General features: G+C 34.4%; 1 protein-coding gene across 1 annotated transcript; it reads left to right on the forward strand.

Moving 5' to 3' along the window:
• The first annotated feature begins 1170 nt into the window (after positions 1-1170).
• On the forward strand, positions 1171-15329 carry LOC133330539 (probable G-protein coupled receptor Mth-like 8). Its single transcript, XM_061538976.1, has 6 exons — positions 1171-1864; positions 10868-11059; positions 11128-11346; positions 11415-11565; positions 15002-15214; positions 15278-15329. The coding sequence occupies exons 1-6, from the start codon at positions 1171-1173 to the stop codon at positions 15327-15329; spliced, it is 1521 nt and encodes a 506-aa protein (XP_061394960.1).
• The last annotated feature ends 3220 nt before the right edge of the window (positions 15330-18549 follow it).

An 18549-nucleotide genomic window follows, 5' to 3' on the forward strand; every position in this document is an offset into this window, starting at 1 on the left:
TTAATAGGTAGAAACGGATATATACTCAGAAATAATTTCATATATTGAAAACCTTTCAGGTTTCAAGGATTTCTGGGGATAGAAATAAAAAAAAATAAATTATGCATATCCAAAATTTTTGGTAGAAAATATATCTCCAATACGACAGCGCTTAACAACCCCTGTCCTACGACCAATGCCACATAAATTGTAGGGTATCAAATACACATACACACGCACACATCTGATAACATTTGTATGAGAAAACGATTGCCTCCGTCAAATGATGACGATACGAAATGGACGATTGGGCGAATTTGACACGACGAAGAACAGTACTTCTTGAACTCTGACTATGTTCAAAACGATCCCCACAAGTTAGTTGTCGGCGAAATTGTGGCAGGAACAGTCAATCGGTTGGTGCGAAAAACAAAAACAAACAAAACAAATTCGAAGGCATTTATAGTGGCTGCCGTTTAAGGAATTTAAGTGTCATTAAACGATAAACCCATCACAACAAAATAAATGTGCGAACACACCTAAAGGATAAATAGTTACAGCAACAACGACAACAACAAAACAAACAAACAGAAAATGGAAAATATTCTGTAGTTTCAAAAGGATTTGAATATTTTTCCCAAACAATAGCGTCATCAGTGGGTGCGCAAAAACGTTATTTATTCAAATTGATGTGTGTGTGAATGTGTGTCCTATGGAATGTGTGTCCAAAGGATACTTGTCGAGAAATGAAGGATTAATAATTTATTCAAACATTGTTGATATCATTAAGTAGTAGGTTGCATGCAACAGTTCGCACAAAAAAATATATACAATATGTGAAAATTTAAAATTGTTAACAGGAAAATTTTGTTAAAAAACAAAACAGCAAAAAAAAATTGGAAAATTAGAAGAAAAAAGGAAGAAGAGGAGAAAAAAATGAATTGATGAAATGTTAAGAAATTAAAAACAGCAATGGAATTGAATTAATTTAAAAACCACAGACGAAAAAAAAATTAAACCAAATATCTACTTGTTTTTTAATGCTTTGCTTTTTTCCTGTTGTTTTTGTTCGGCAAATTTGTTCATTAGCCCATTTTAAAGTAAACAAATACCCAACCAAAAGAAAAAATAAATAAATAAATATTTTCTCGAAATCAACAACAAATCAATTCCAAAAATATCGAACACAACATGCTAATGTTCCTGCTGCTGTTCATTGCGACTCCATGGTGTGTGGGCGCCCAGTACCCTTGTGCTTTTATGGACACAGTTAATATAACCGGCAGCTACCCCCATGAGACCCATTTGGCTATCAACGGCGATGAGGTGGTCTCGAACCACAGTTACATTTACAAGTGGATGGTTGTGCCACCGGATTTAGTGGCCATCTATGACTTCATCATGGTAAATGGACAGCGTGTGAATACGGCCCGGCATTTACGTGCTTGTGTGTGTAAACTGAAACCCTGCATACGATTCTGTTGCAATCCTGGGTTTTATTATAATGTACAGGATAACTCCTGCCAATCACTGCCGAACATAAATGACACAACGAATATCGATCGTGAAGCAATGCCGGTACGTTTTCAAAATGGCTCAACAATAGCGGTAAATTCTAGTACACATTTTCTCGTCAATATTGGTGCACCCTGTGAAAATATGACGTTAGTTTTAAAGGACAACAACAAAGTCAATTGGTTGTTGCATGAAAATGGTTCGATAATTCACAAGCAACGTTATTTCTCGAAACATTATTGTTATACGCCGTTGGCTTCACACAAGGATAAGGATGATGAGAATTTCATTTGGCACTGGGAACCGCTAACATGTGTTCCCGATCGATTTCCATTTGTATTGGGTGTACGTGAATGGACTTATGCTATATGTAAGTATATTCGGAGGATGATATTTTGAATTGAAATTAAATATAGCAATATTTATTCACTACACAACGATGTTGTCAGGGTATTAAAGCTTTGTGCAGCCCCATGAGTTCGTAACGCCTCAAAATATTGGTCCTAGACCCACCTTTAAGCATACCGATCGTTATATCTCGACTAGCTGAGTCGATCTAGACATGTGTGTCCCTCCGTCCGTCTGTTCATTATAAACACGATACAGGCCAATGTAGGAAATTTTGCATGTAGTATGGGTTCTGATGAGTTCGTAACGCCTCAAAATATTGGTCCTAGACCCACCTTTAAGTATACCGATCGTTATATCTCGACTAGCTGAGTCGATCTAGACATGTGTGTCCCTCCGTCCGTCTGTCCATTATAAACACGATACAGGCCAATGTAGGAACTTTTGCATGTAGTATGGGTTCTGGTCAATTGCTTTTCGTAAAGATCGGTTAATATATAGGGGATGGAATGGACCAAATGCTGAATTTTTGTCGGTTTTTCTGGTCGCTCCAAAGGCCGCAATTATGGCTCGAACATCGCGAAATTTTTCATAGAGAAGGACCAAAGAGTAAGCATGCTTGTTTTAAAAAAGATCGGTCAATATTTAGCGGTTCAAATGTACATTGACTTTTGTGTGAGAAATTAGAAAATTTGTATTTTATGGCGCATATATATTTACCCCTGAAGGACATAGGCTCAAAAAGTTTAAAGTATATTCAAGAGGAGTGGTTGACCTTTAAATTGAGACCAATTATATTGTCGTACTCGGATATGGGAGTTACACTTAAATATTTACAGGTGCTTACGTATGCAGATAATATTTTGTAACCCCTTACGATGAGGTTTCAGTTATGGTCAAGGACAACGACTATAGTTTTCGGTGAAGATCAGAAAATTGTTTTGGGATGAAATGGACCGAAAACTTAATTTTTTGTGTGTTTTCGAGTCGATCTATAGGCCACAATTATAAACCGAACATCACAACACAACTCACGGTGAAGGGAATCTGGACAAGTATAGAAGGGCTGTACTGAATACTAGTAATATTCGGAAAATATGTCAGTATAGGGCAGAGGTGCTGTAGACCTCTAATCGCGCAAGATGGAGTAAATATCAGAAATATTTCCCAGGCTTGGAATAAACATTTTCAGAAAGTTTGAGTTCCGTGATAGTTGTGAAGGGTATCATATGGTCGGCCCCGTCCGACTGAAGGGAATCTGAACAAGTATAGGAGGGCTGTACTGAATACTAGTAATATTCGGGAAGTATTTCAGTGTAGGGAAGAGGTGCTGTAGACCTCTAATCGAGCAAGAGGCTGCAAATATCAGAAATATTTCCCAGGCTCGGAATAAACATCTTCAGAAACTTTGAGTTCCGTGCTAGTTGTGTAGGGCATCGCATGGTCGGCCCGTCCGACAATACTGCTCCATTCACTGGTTTTCAAATCACTCTAAGTAGAATAACTTTTGTAAGAATCTATGTGGATAACCTTTTATATCTGACCTAGCAGCAATTCTATAGAGTATGATTGAAATTTCAATAAGTTTCTTTAAACAAACTCACCCGAAACACCTTAATCGGTTCGAAGTTCATTTATTTGTAGATATTCGACTCTAGTAGGCCCCAAACCCGCCTCTGATTCTTTCCAATATCCAATTAGGCTCTAGAAGATAAATAAATTTATTCGTTGGTTCTTTGTGGGGTCTTTTGGGATCTTGGATTTTCTATATCAAGACCTGATTATTGACGACACATAACACAAGAAAAATTTAAAAAAAAAATCAAATTGTTGCTAAATTTATGAGATTTTTTATATAGAGAAAAGGAAAAAAATGTGTACAGTACTAATTTGTGTATACAGTCCAAATTACTTAAATCGCTTCGTATTCGAAATGTACGAATTCTGCCATCAGAATTATTTATGATTCTTGTATAGAGAATAATTCAAAATTATTTTTTCGTCGATTTTGCATTTGGTTTTCTTGATATTGGGCTTTTATTTTTCAGAAAGTATGTACTGTATCTCCCGAATGCAAGGATGTAGCGATGTCAAATGTTGTACATATCCTATCTAGGATAGTTGCATTAAATCTGTAAACCGAAACTTTTTCAATGATTACGAAAAAAATTGGGGCTCAAAGGCTTAATTAATTACATTCTATTTGATTTATACGAGTACATTGACCTTACATATACATGTACATACAAATGTATATCTATACATAGATCCCCATAAAACAATTAATTAAATGACTTCAGATAAGTGCCAAAATTTTGTAATCTGATGTCTTGCAGATAGATTCTTGTCAAATATTGCTCTTTTTGATCGATTTATTGCCAACAAAATTGAAGAAAACAAGCCCCGAACAATGATCTCCAGCGCGGAAAACAAAGAATCCGAATTTTTAAGTAGATGCTGTGTGAAGTTGATGTGAAACAAAAACAATTTATTTTTATAAACAAACAAAAATAAATTTAATTGAAGGCAACCAACGAAAGTAAAACAACAAATTTGTTGTTGTTGTTGTGTTGTTATTGAAAGATTTATTTGAATGTTTTACTATAAAAAATGTTATGACGTAGTACTCTTTAATGAATTAAAATTTAGTTTGATACAATTTTCAATTTCATGTAGAGGATTTCGGATTTTAAGATTACAAAATACTAAAATATTGATTTCAGAATTTAAATATGCCCCTTTAGAATAATAGAGAGCGAGTGTTAGTTGAACATATTCCGTATAATACATATATTGTATTCGACATAGTAGAATGTTCATTTATATCGTGAGAACTTGTAGCACGTGGCGTATCACTCGAATACATATACATATGGGAATTGTATTGTGTCAACACTTTTAATTGCAACCTAAATAATAAATATGTATAAAATACTAAAGTTATCGTTGTATTTGGTTCCTATGGTTCCTTCACCAAAGTTGCTTAGAATTGTCCATAGAATCATCCTAGGGGCTGGATTTAATATATATATATAGTGTAAAACCCTCTCTCGAAGTGCTGATCACAATGGGCCACCGAATATCTTGAGAGTTAGCATGTTGTAACTTATTTTCCTTGGGTCATGTGTAAGATTAGGTCTACTGGAACAGACCAACGTCGATTCAATATACATATCAGATATAGAATTTGTGAGGCTACCGAGGGCATATGACAGATTATGCCAAATATCATGAAAATGTTAGCTACACACCTTTCTCTTTATTATAAAATAAAAATCTGATAATTTATCAAAAGTCGAGTACACTATTTGAAAACCCAAACCATACAGAAACTTAGGGACCCGGATCTCTTTCTCGCAAATAAATGTTGTAAATTTATACGAAATTAATTACACAGATGTATGTTTTTCAGTCTTTGAGGACCCGATCTGAAATCATATAAGCGACATTTTTCCAGAATATTGGAAGTCAAGAATGTCAGCTTGTGGTATTTAGTTTTCGATTCAGGAAAGTAAGTAAGAAAAAGACGCACAAAAACTATATATGTAGGGAGAATATATTTTACAAAAATATTCCTCATAAGTAGACCTCGGATTTTTGCATATTTTTTATGCTTTATCCGATTGGACTCAAATTTTGTATTTAGGCGTTTCATGCTTTAATTGATCGATATTTGGGGTCATGTCAAAAATATGCAAAAAATATGCAAAAAATATGCAAAATATATGCAAAAAATATGCAAAAATATGCAAAAAATATGCAAAATATGAAAAAAATATGCAAAATATGCAAAAAATATGCACGGTATGCTAGGTCGATATGCGATAAATATATGCAAAAAATATACAAAATATGCATTGTCGATATGCAAAATATGCAAAAATATGCAAAATATGCAAAAATATGAAAAATATGCAAAAATGTGCAAAATATGCAAAAATATGCAAAATATGCAAAAATGTGCAAAATATGCAAAAATATGCAAAATATGCACAATATATGCAAAATATGCAAAATATGCAAAAATATGCAAAAATATGCAAAAATATGCAAAATATGCAAACATATGCAAAAATATGCAAAATATGCAAAATATGCAAAAATATGCAAAATATGCAAAATATATGCAAAATATATGCAAAATATGCAAAAATATGCAAAATATGCAAAAATATGAAAAATATGCAAAAATGTGCAAAATATGCAAAAATATGCAAAATATGCACAATATATGCAAAATATGCAAAATATGCAAAAATATGCAAAAATATGCAAAATATATGCAAAATATGCAAACATATGCAAAAATATGCAAAAATATGCAAAAATATGCAAAATATGCAAAAATATGCAAAATATATGCAAAATATATGCAAAATATGCAAAATATGCAAAAATATGCAAAATATATGCAAACATATGCAAAATATATGCAAAATATGCAAACATATGCAAAATATGCAAAAATATGCAAAATATACAAAATATATGCAAAATATGCAAACATATGCAAAATATATGCAAAATATGCAAACATATGCAAAATATGCAAAATATATGCAAAATATGCAAACATATGCAAAATATGCAAAAATATGCAAAATATATGCAAAATATATGCAAAATATGCAAACATATGCAAAAAATGCAAAAATATGCAAAATATATGCAAAATATGCAAAAATATGCAAAAATGTGCAAAATATGCAAAAATATGCAAAATATGCAAAAATATGCAAAATATATGCAAAATATGCAAACATATGCAAAATATGCAAAAATATGCAAAATATATGCAAAATATGCAAACATATGCAATAAATGCAAAAATATGCAAAATATGCAAACAAATGCAAAATATGCAAAAATATGCATATTTTGCATATTTTTGCATATTTTTGCATATTTATTGCATATTGACCTAGCATACCGTGCATATTTTTTGCATATTTTTGCATATATTTTGCATATTTTTGCATATTTTATGCATATATTTTGCATATTTATTGCATATCGACCTAGCATATATTGCATATTTTTTGCATATTTTGCATATTTTTTGCATATTTTTTTTCATATCTCGTGCATACGCAAAATATGCAAAAAATTAAAAAATATGAACCCTTCAAATAATTCTAAATCCTTTGAAACGAATTTGTGTCCAATCAGAATTTCGATATCTTCATTATTAAAAAATATGCAAATATGCAAAATCCGAGGTCTACTCATAAGACCTGACCGAAGGCATATTATCTCAAAAATAACCTCTAATAGTCCCAAACAAAGATATAAAAAAATTTGCTTCATGAGCTCTAGAGTTACAAGCAAAAAATCATCACGCCAGAACTTAAAAATTTGTCCCATGGCCAATTTGACTTTCTGGGTTCTTAATTTACTAGCCAAGGGTTTCCATCCCCATAATAAATTGGTCCATAAAAATGGATTGTGGTGTTTTTTTATAAATAATATAATAAAATAGATACCTTCATTATTTTTTATTATTAATACTAAATTGCCTGTCGTCTGGATGGACATAAGTAGTCCATCAGTACAGTCGGAAATGGCCGACCATATGAAACTGTATACAACTACCCCTGAACTTTAACTTTCTGCGGATATATATTCCGGGCCTGGGTAATATTACGTTGGGAAAAAAGAAATCCAAGCAGGTTGGTAGTCGAAAATTTCGAAAAATCGGGGAAATGATCAAAGATGACCGGCATGTTAGTAGTCGTAACATTGCACTGGAGCTAAAAATCGACCATAAAACTGTTTTAAACCATTTAAACAAAGCTGAATTAAAAAAGAAGCTCGAAGTTGGGGTGCCACACCAATGGATCAAATTTCCATCTGCGAAGACTTGGCCAAACGGAATGAGATATACCCATTTCTTAAACGGATGGTGACTGGAGATGAGAAATTGATCACATACGATAACCCTGTGCGAAAACGATAGTGGTCAAAGAGCGGCGAAATATCTCAAACGATGGCCAAACCAGGACTAACGGTGAGGAAGGTTCTGCTATGCATTTGGTGGGACTGGAAGGGGATTATTTATTATGAGTTGCTTCTATATGGCCAAACGCTAAATTCCGATCTCTACTGTAAACAACTGGACTGTTTGAAGATGGCAATTGACCAGAAACCGGACTTGGAGCAAGCGATTATCATCTTTTTCTTGCATTGCAAAATTTCTTTAATGATAAAAAGTGGTATCTAGGGAGGATTGTGAAAATCGACTACTAGAGTTTGTTTTCCAAATAAAGAGTAGGACTTCTATGAGAAAGGCATTATGAATTTAACTTTAAAATGGCAAAAAATCATACAACAAAACGGTCCATATTTCCGAAGCATGTTAAATAAAGTCCTACAGTTCATATAAAAATAATGGATTTCTGTGTTGTATTAGTTCGGCTGTAGGCTTTTTAAAAGTAAAAATCGTTTCTAATTTTGATTTTTAATGTTTATTGTATCCAATATTTCGATTGGATTCTCCAATCATCCTCAGGGAACTACAATTACATATATTTTAACAGATTTTGAAACAACAATAACAATATGTAAATAAACTTACTTGATGAAAGTTATGTTGTCTTTAAGTCAACGTTCTTACTTCAACTAAAGTCTACCAGATTTGCATTTGTTTACTGTGTGTCTATAGATTTGAGCGCAGTTGTCTGTGTCGGTTTTATAATTGAGTCGAGTGTCAAGTGGAGTGTTGATTATGTGCAACATCTCAAGAGTAAACCTTTTTTGATAATTACTTTCTTGAGTTAGAATTTTTATGTCATTAAAATCTGGGGTATGTCCTGTTTTTGTGCAGTGTGCTGCAAGGGCTGTTTTTTGCTCTATGGGTTTGTACAGAGCTTTTTGATCCGATTTATGTGCGGATATTCTTGTCTTTAATTTTGTCTTAGTAGTGCCAACATATACCTTTTGGCATACGTTGGACTTGTCTCCCTTACATTTAATGCGGTATACTACGTTGGATTTCTCCTCGTCTTGTATTTTACTTTTTAATTTGCTGAAAAGATTATTCAGCGTGTTTGTAGTTTTAAATGCCAGCTCAAATTTTGTGTTGTCGTAAATGTTAGAATGTTTTAATCTTTCTGAAAACCCACGTGTATATGTCATAGTTTTGTAAATTTTCTCGCTGTTGTCGCTTGTTTTCTTTGTCTTTTCTTTTCTTGCTCTTCTCGGATGTCTAGATGTAAAGTTAATCAGTCGTCCCGACGCTGTAGGTTTCTGGTACCAGTCAAGTTTGAGATGGGGTCCTTTTCGTATCACTAGTGAATCCAGGTATGGCAATTGGTTGTTGCTTTCAAGTTCCATAGTAAATTGTATTTGAGAGTTGAATGAGTTCAAGATGTCCAAATTATCCTTTATTTCGTCTTTTTTCATGACTGTAAAAATGTCGTCCACATATTTGGTCAAAATCTTTGGTTTTGTGTACATTCTCTGAATTGATGAGTCCAGCAATTTCTCCATAACTATGTCAGCTATGACAGGGGTGGCTGGAGAGCCCATAGGCATACCTTTATTTTGTTTAAATATTTTGTCGTCATATATGAAATATCTTGTGTCCTTTATACATAGCGTCAGAATTTCCATGACCAATTCTTTTGTCATAGATGTATATGTTTTAATTGTATCCCACTTATCTTCTATGGTGTTGAGAGCAAAATTTACTGGTATGCTAGGGAAAAGTGATACAACGTCAAATGAAATTAAGATTTCGTCGGGGTTGATCTTTATGTGTTCAATTCTTGTTTTAAAATCTTTTGCGTCTTTTACGTTATATTGCGAATTCTTTGTCAGGTTCTTCAATATGTTGACCATATATTTACAAAGATGGATTTCTTTTTCTCCAACCTTTCGGCAATATATGTGCACCCTCTTGATCGAATAGAGGTCAAAAGCTCCTCTTTCTTTCGTTATTTAGTAATTCTAATTATTTGAACAGATCCCCTTCTCCGTATAAAATTTTGTGATGTTCGAGATATAATTGTGGTCTCTAGAGCGATCAGAAAAACAGACAAAAATAACATGTTTGGTTTATATCATTCTCCAATATTTCCTGCCATTCAAACTCTTTTTTCGAATATTCAGTACAGTCCTTCTAATTACTTGTCCAAATTACCTTCACGGTGGGTTGTCTTGTGATTTTCGGATTATACTCGACTCGAAAACACAAAAAAATTAAGTTTTCGGTCCATTTCATCCCAAAATTTTAATCTGATCATCACCGATCAGATTGACCATAACTGGAACTTCATGAAAAATTTCAAAGCCATCAGCTCGATATTTCCCCCTCTAATGTGGTAATGGGTTACTAAATAATATCTGAATACGTAAGCACCTGTAAATATTTGACTGTAACTCCCACATCTGAGTAGATACATCACTATATTTGGTATCAATTTAAAGGCCAACCAATCCTCTTGGATATGCTATCAACTCCTGGGGTCTACATCCTCCAGGAGTAAATATATATGCCATAGAATACAAATTTTGTCATTTTTCACACAAAAGTCAGGGTCCATTTGACCCGCTAAATATTGACCGATCTTTATCAAAATATGCATGCTTATTCTCTGGCCAGTTCCCCTTCTCCATGCAAAAATTTGCGGTGTTTGGGCCATAATTGCGGCCTCTGGAGCGACCAGAAAAACCGACAAAAATAATGTTTTTGGTCCATTTCATCCCCTAAATATTAACCGATCTTTTCCAAAAACAATAGGAGCCTTCATTGGCAAGAACCCATCCTACATGAACAATTTCGTGAAGATTGGTCCATAACTGTGGCCTGTATCGGGTTTACAAATTATAATGGACAGACGGACGGACGGATACACATGTCTAGATCGACTCAGCTAGTCGAGATATGACGATCGGTATACTTAAAGGTGGGTCTAGGACCAATATTTCGCGGCGTTACAAACATTTGGGGCTGCACAAAGCTATAATACCCTGACAACATAGTTGTGTAGGGTATAAAAATAAAATTTTCTGTTTTTAATTCTAGGTCTCATAATAACTGTCATTTGCATGATAATAGTGCTGTTCATCTATTTACTCTGCACCGAGATGAGAAATACATTTTACGGAGTTGCCATAAAAACCTACACCCTGTGTATTATAATTGGATATTCGCTATTGGCCCACTTGACTTTAACCAATCCGGCGGATATGTCCAAATATGCATGTACCAAAATTCGTAAGTTTTCCAATAGAATAATCCATCTTCTTTATAAATATATTTAATTTGTGCATTTTCAATTTCAGCTATATTCGCCATGCTCTATTTAATTTTATCATTTTATATTTTGACTTTTATAAGTTTTAATTTCTATTTGAGTTTCTTTGGCATTTTGCTGAGTAAACTGATGTTTTGGTTTATGTTCTTTCCAACGGTTTTGATTGCCGCCTGTTGGTCCTTCTTTGTCAGCTACAGCAGTTATAATAATAGACCGATGTTTGGTGGGGATATTTGTTGGTTTGATCGTAAGTATATAACAGATATATGATATGATTTGAAAGTAATATTGTTATTTTTTTCATAATTTTTCCAGCCCGCAATTATTCTATTGTTGTCTATTTTTATGCTCCCATTATAGTTGCCTATATTTTCAGTGGAATATTTTATATTTTATCTCTGGTAAGGATTGGTGAAATGACTAATGGCGATTCAAGTAAAATGTCAATATTTACCACGCATAATCGGTAAGTATGCTTTTTAAGAACGATTGGTTCAGAGCACGAAGGAAACATTAACATTTTCATAAATCGGTCGGGAAATACATGTCTTTGTAAATAGGGCTGGGAATTTTAAAAGTCATTTTATAAGTGAAATGTAGAGCGAGAAATGGTGCTTGAACTTAATATAGGAACTATGGCAAAAAATTCTGCGGACATAATTTTTCACCCTCAGGAACCGCAATGCTAAACTATAGCAATTTCGGTTGAAAAATGTGTGCAAAATCACAAAAATGAAGCTTCATTGAAAATATACTGCTAAGAAGTTATTTAGGCACAAGAAATCTGAATGTCAAATACCTATATTAGACCAGGACCTGTATATGGATGCTATGTCTAATATTTCTCAAACAAATAGTTTTAAATACATCAAATTGTGGAATAATTTTTGAATTATCCATGACTATTATTTATAAATAATTCGAGACTATATGGGCTTACCGAAAAGGTTTTTATTAAAAAATTCAGGACAGAGCAAAAAATATGCAAAATACTATGGAAATAATCAATTTATTTTTAAACCAGTGAGCGGAGCAGTATGATACCCTACACAAGTTCCAGGAAAATATAACTTTCTGTGTTTCTATATTCTGAGCTTGGGCAACATTTCGTGATATTTGCACCCTCTTGCCCGACTAGAGGTCAACAAATATTAGTAATATTCAGTACAGCCCTTCTAATTACATGTCCAGATACCTTTCACCTTGAGTTGTGTTGCGATATTCGGCTCTCAATTGGGCCTATAGATCGACTCGAAAAACACAAAAATTAAGTCTTCGTTCAACTTCATTCCAAAATTTGTATTTGATCATCACCGAAAATTATAGGCGTTGTCCTTGACCATAACTAGAACCTCAAGGAACATTTCAAAGCGATCTGCGATATATTTCCGCCTTCTAGTGTGGTACTTAATATATATGAATGCGTAAGCACTTGTAAATATTTAAGTGTAACTCCCACATCCGAGTACATACGACAATATATTTGGTATCAATCTAAAGGTCAATCACTTGGATATACTATCAACTTCTCGGGTCTATATCCTTCAGGACTATATATATATATATATATTCCATAGAATACAAATTGTTTCATTTTTCACACAAAAGTCAGGGTCCATTTGACCCGCTAAATATTGACCGATCTTTATCAAAACAGGCATGCTTTTTCGTTGGCCCGATCCCCTTCTCCATGTAAAATTTAATGATGTTCGGGCAATAATTGCGGCCTCTGGAGGGAGCGACAACAATCAGTGTCCCAGCTGTATCGGTTCACCTAAATCCAAATTGTACCAAATTTAGTACACATTCGTAAAAATTTCCAAAACTTCCTACGTATCCCAAAAGTGATCCCAACTCCAAATTTAAGGATGCCATTTCTTTTGGCTCATCCAAAATTCAAATTGTACCAAATTTAGTACACAAAAGTACGTATTAACCAAACTACCAACATACCTCAATTCTACAGTGCAGTAGTAATCTTATTTCCAAATTGCATTGTTCCTGATCTATCGATTCACTCAAATCCAAATTTTATTAAATATAGTACCATTTAGTACCTTCCGTACACATATCTACAAATTTCCAAAACTACCTACATATCGCTATCCTATACTCCGGCGGTAATGTTAATGTTAAATGTAAGGACTCCAGTTCCATCCATTCCATGACAAAGCCTAGGATTTGTTTTGGGTCTATTTTGGAGAAGAAGATTAGATTATCAATTTCATATCTTCCAAACTGTTTATGTCTTCTGCTAATCAGCGATGGACATTTACAGAGGATGTGTTCAATTGTTTCCAGTTCTTCTTCGTCCTCACATAGACGACAGTAATCCTCTCCACTGGAGTCCCACTTAGAAGTGAGAGATCTAATTTCGCAGTGACCTGTTATGATCCCCACAACGATTTTGATCTCCCTCTTATTGTGTGTCAACAGCGAAGACGTTCTTTTACGAGAGAATTCAGGCAAGATAGATTTTGAGATTCTGCAAGCAGGTTCCCTTGGCAATCTGTTACCAACTACCTCGCAATGGAACGCACGGATTTTGCCAATGAAATAGCCGATGGGAGGTTTCACAGATCTCTCAATCAGAAGATTGGACGACTGTGAGCACTGCGAGCAAGCTCGTCGGCTATCTCATTCCCTTCAATGTCACTATGTCCTGGAACCCAACATAAACCAACTATCTGTCGTATATCATTCAAAGCGGACTTACAATCATGAACTGCTTTCGAGTTTATAGTATGCGACTTCACCGCTTTCAGGGCCGCCTGATTATCGACATATATAGTCGCCGGTCCCGTAATGTCGGCATTAAGTGATTTTACTATCTCGGCCGCTTTCGTGATTGCAAGAATCTCTGCTTGAAAAACGCTACAGTTATTGTTGAGTTTATATGAGTTGTATATTCCTAATTCCCTACAGTAAATGCCTGCGCCAGTGCCTTCCTCCATCTGTAAAGATTGACAGACCTGGCAGAGGTAAGGAGCAACTAGTCCAGGATTCCCTACTAGGAAATTCAAATTTGATGTCATTAAAGTCCCTATGAGGGGTCATAACCCTGAAGAGGTCATAACCTGGCGTTATATTTCGGATGCTGGCATGACCATAGTTCAGCGATTTTAAGGCAGTCTCAGGGCACACCTGGCCGCCTGGAATTTAATCAGAATATCCAAAGGTTGGAGATTCAAAATTGCGTTCAAGGCTGCCTTTGGTGTACTGCTTAATGCTCCGGTAATTCTCAACCTTAATTCACATTCCAAATTTCAAGTTGTTAGCTCTAACTATTCACATGCTACGAAATTGTACCAAATTTAGTACATTTTAGTACTTTTCGTATACCTATAGTTCGAATGTCCAAAAAGCCCTTTGCTACACTCCATCAATGTATCTCAATCCAACATGCAGAGTTCTACTGCACCTGTTCTCCAAATACAAATGGTACCACATTTAGTACTTTTTAGTACTTTTCGTACCGTTCTAGTACGAATTTCCAAAATCACTGCCTGAATGAACCTCACACAAAATTTCAAAATTCTAGCTCCAGCCGTTTCGTCTGGACGTTGATGCATCGTTAAGTCAGTCAATCACTTTGCACTTTTATTAGTATAGATAATCCACGCTCATATTGACATCCAAGAATTATTTAAAAATAATCCACGCCCATAGAGGCCTCCACAAATTTATTTTTAAAAATTCCGCGCTCATATCGACATCCAAGAATTATTTTTAAATAATCCACGCCCATATTGGACTCCCCAATTTTTTTTAAATAACCCACGCCTACATAGTTCCCAAAAAATGATCATTAAATAATAATACGCCCGCTGTTAAAATTGTTTAAAAATGTACATTCTTATTTTTTAACAAGTTTAGTAAATTACGTTCTTCCTCTATTTCAGTTTCCAATCATTTTGGATATTTGTCGGCTATACTCTGTTCGCCTGGCTAGTTTGCATTTGCTCATTCGTAATTAATTACTATCGCGGCGAGTACACGCATATTAACTATGTGGTATGTCTGTTTGTAGCATTTCATGGTTTTGGTACCATGTATGCGTTGCTCGGTAAAAATCATCAGATTCAACAATTTTTGCGTCGCATTGATGACGATATGTAAGTAGAGTTTTAAATTGTTTTTAAATATAAATAATAATTATTCCTTTACTTTCAACACAGGGATAATGATGATATGGCCGAAATATCAGTTCCAATGACAACATATACTTAAAATGTTGATCTCTGGAGTCATTGTGTAGTTATAAAGTTGAAAATAAAAAACAAATGTGGTCGTTGTGTATTTGAATTAAATGGATAAACAAATTACAGAAGACAAATATATAAATAAAATGTAATATTTGTAATAGATCTGTGTTGTAATGAAATTTAAGAAAAAAAAACGTGGAATGAATTAAAAGTGACAAATATCAGTGGTCCATGGCAATGGACTTAACATGGAAGTGATATATGGTTTCCCCTAAATTTCGGTCCCTGTTCCAATTATAAATCCTTTGCTTTAATATTTTATCAACAAAATTTAAGAATTTGATTAACACTAGTCTTCTTTCGACGAGTTATCTGTATGTAATCATTTGTGTTACCATGTTTATATTCTAGACACAGGGTGATCCATTCGTCTAGTCAAGACTCAATATAATGTATTTACAACTGGATAGTCAAGACATACACCTTCACTCTATAGCAGCTACTAATCTATTACATTCGTATTAGCTACGACATACACTCAGCCAGACGCCATTAGCAATACTGAAAATTATTTTTTGATGCGGTAAAGGCAGTGAAAGAGTTTTTAAAAAAAACATACTCGTTAGAAAAGGAATTAAAAATTCAAATTATAAAAATTATAGAAATTATTTTTAAGTGACACATTATAGGAAATATTTGAAAGAAATACACTATGACATTTATTTAACCCAGTGAGAGGAGCAGTATAGTCGGACGGCGCCGACCGTACGATACCCTACACAACTCCCATAGAACTCTATCTTTCTGCGGATTTGTATTCCGAGCCTGGGTAACATTTCATGATAGTTCCACCCTCTTGTCCGATTAGAGGTCAACAGCACATCTTCCTTACACTGACATATTTTCGGAATATTATCAATATTCTTCTAATTACTTGTCCATTTTCCCTTCACCGTGGGTTGGGTTGTGATGTTCGGCTTATTATTGCAGCCTATACATTGAATCAGAAAAAAATACAAAAAAATAAGTTTTTGGTCCACTTCATCCCAAAATTATTATCTGATCATCTCCGAAAATTAAAGGCGTTGTCCTTGACCATAAGTGGAACCTCATGGAACATTTCAAAGCAATCAGCGCTATATTTCCGCCCTCTAGCGTGGCAATGGTTTATTAAATAATATCTGAATACGTAAGCACCTGTAAATATTTAAGTGTAACTCCCACATCCGAGTACATACGACAAAATAATTGGTATCAATTTAAAGGCCAACCACTCCTCTTGGATATACTATCAACTTTTCGGGTATATATCCTTTAGGAGTAAACATATACGCCATAGAATACAAATTTGGTCATTTTTCACACAAAAGTCAGGGTCCATTTGACCCGCTAAATATTGACCGATTTTTATAAAAACAGGCATGCTTATTCTTTGGCCCAATCCCTTCTCCATGTATGGGCCATAATTGCGGCCTCTACAGCGACCAGAAAAACCGAAAAAATTTAAGTATTAGGTCCATTTCATCCCCTAAATATTAACCGATCTTTACCAAAAACAATAGGGGTCTTCATTGGGCCGAACCCATCCTACATGCAAAATTTCGTGAAGATTGATCCATAACTGTGGCCTGTATCGTGTTTACAAATTATAATGGACAGACGGACGGACGGACACACATGTCTAGATCGACTCAGCTAGTCGAGATATGACGATCGGTATACTTAAAGGTGGATCTAGGACCAATATTTCGCGGCGTTACAAACTCTTGGGGCTGCACAAAGCTATAATACATTTTGACATAGTTGTGTAGGGTATAAAAATCTTTCCTTAAAATATATATTTTTCTTATAAATCCCTGAGGGATAAAAAGTATTTTTAAAACAATGATGCAACACAGAAATACAGTCGGACGGAGCCGACCACGATATTTGCACCCTCTAATATGATCATGATAATTCTAAGCAACAATTATAAATATGTGGACCAACATATTTAGTATTTCTCCCATAGCCGACCCCGTTCATCAATAGAATTGATATTAGACTTAAGGTCATCAGATCCTCTTTCTTAGACTGCTAACTTTTGTATTTTTCACATAAAAGTCTTGATCCATTTGAACCGCTAAATATTGACCGAAAACTACATCTCAGCGGAAATTTTTTGATGATGATAACAGTGAGAGACAAAATCGAGGTCATGGCCTTTGGTGAGTTTATGCAATCCCCAGTAGGAAAACATCGCCGTAGGTGAAAGTTCGAAGATATGTTTGCTGGGACCCTATTATACATGAAGAGAGTGATTCATATCTAGCTATTGAATGTATTTACATAGATTAAATTTCTGCAGTAAAATCGAATGAGAAATCTTTCTGTAGAACATTTTGTCCTTCTAACTCGATCCCTTGTATGTCCTTTTCGTCCTTATATTTTTGAACCGGATTGTACTTGTCAGAAGATGCGGTTTTTCCTAATATTCTACAAAAATGTTGTTCATAAGATTTTCGGAGGGGTCCTCAAAGACGAGAATGGTTTTTCTCGATTTTAATCGTGGATGTTCAGATAATAGATACGGTTTTAAGGGGACCCCCCCCCCAATTCTCGGGGTAATTTTTTTTTTTTTATTTTTACACGTTTCTCTGTGTGTGTATAGCTATCGTATTAACTAGGATAAAGCCAATCGGTGAAGATCTTCCTTTATTTTTAACTTGGTTTTTGGTCAAAATTCGGCGATTTTTCAAAAATATTTTTTTAAAGGTCCGCCATTTTGTTAATTTTAGAGCGAAGTCAATAATCCTAGTTTATACGAGAGCCAGACATGTACTGTTTCTAACACCGTTGGAATTTTCGGATTCCGATGATCCAGTGAGGAGTTATCATGCCCGCCATAAAAAAAGGACTTTTCTCTAATTACAAAAAAAAAAAAAAAAAACAACAACAAAACAATAACAAATTTTTTTTGTAAATTATTTTTCTTCTCTTTTAAATCTTCAAATATATATGTGCAAAGTTACAAGCATTGGTATTGATTTCCCAGCCCATTGAATATCTTGAAAAATTAAAATCGAGAATGGGTGGGTTTCCCTTAATATATTATCATTATAAAGCTAATAAACATACACGCTAAAATCGTCTATTATCGCCCCGAATAGGAGATTTGAACCTCCCAAAATCTTGTAGCTCAGTGTAATTGTGGCCACTAGAGCGACTAGAAAACACACAAATACAGTTGTCATATCCTAAATATC

This window comes from Musca vetustissima, unplaced genomic scaffold (assembly GCF_032173495.1).
Source record: "Musca vetustissima isolate MV318-11 ecotype Yass unplaced genomic scaffold, APGP_CSIRO_Mvet_v1 utg4398, whole genome shotgun sequence".
Classification (NCBI taxonomy): Eukaryota; Metazoa; Arthropoda; class Insecta; order Diptera; family Muscidae; genus Musca; species Musca vetustissima.

Coding starts and splice junctions, on each gene's coding strand:
- LOC133330539 (XM_061538976.1), top strand. CDS start 1,171: ATGCTAATGTTCCTGCTGCTGTTCATTGCGACTCCATGGTGTGTGGGC. Junction 1,865..10,867: donor TGAATGGACTTATGCTATAT/GTAAGTATATTC, acceptor TTTTAATTCTAG/GTCTCATAATAACTGTCATT. Junction 11,566..15,001: donor ATATTTACCACGCATAATCG/GTAAGTATGCTT, acceptor CCTCTATTTCAG/TTTCCAATCATTTTGGATAT.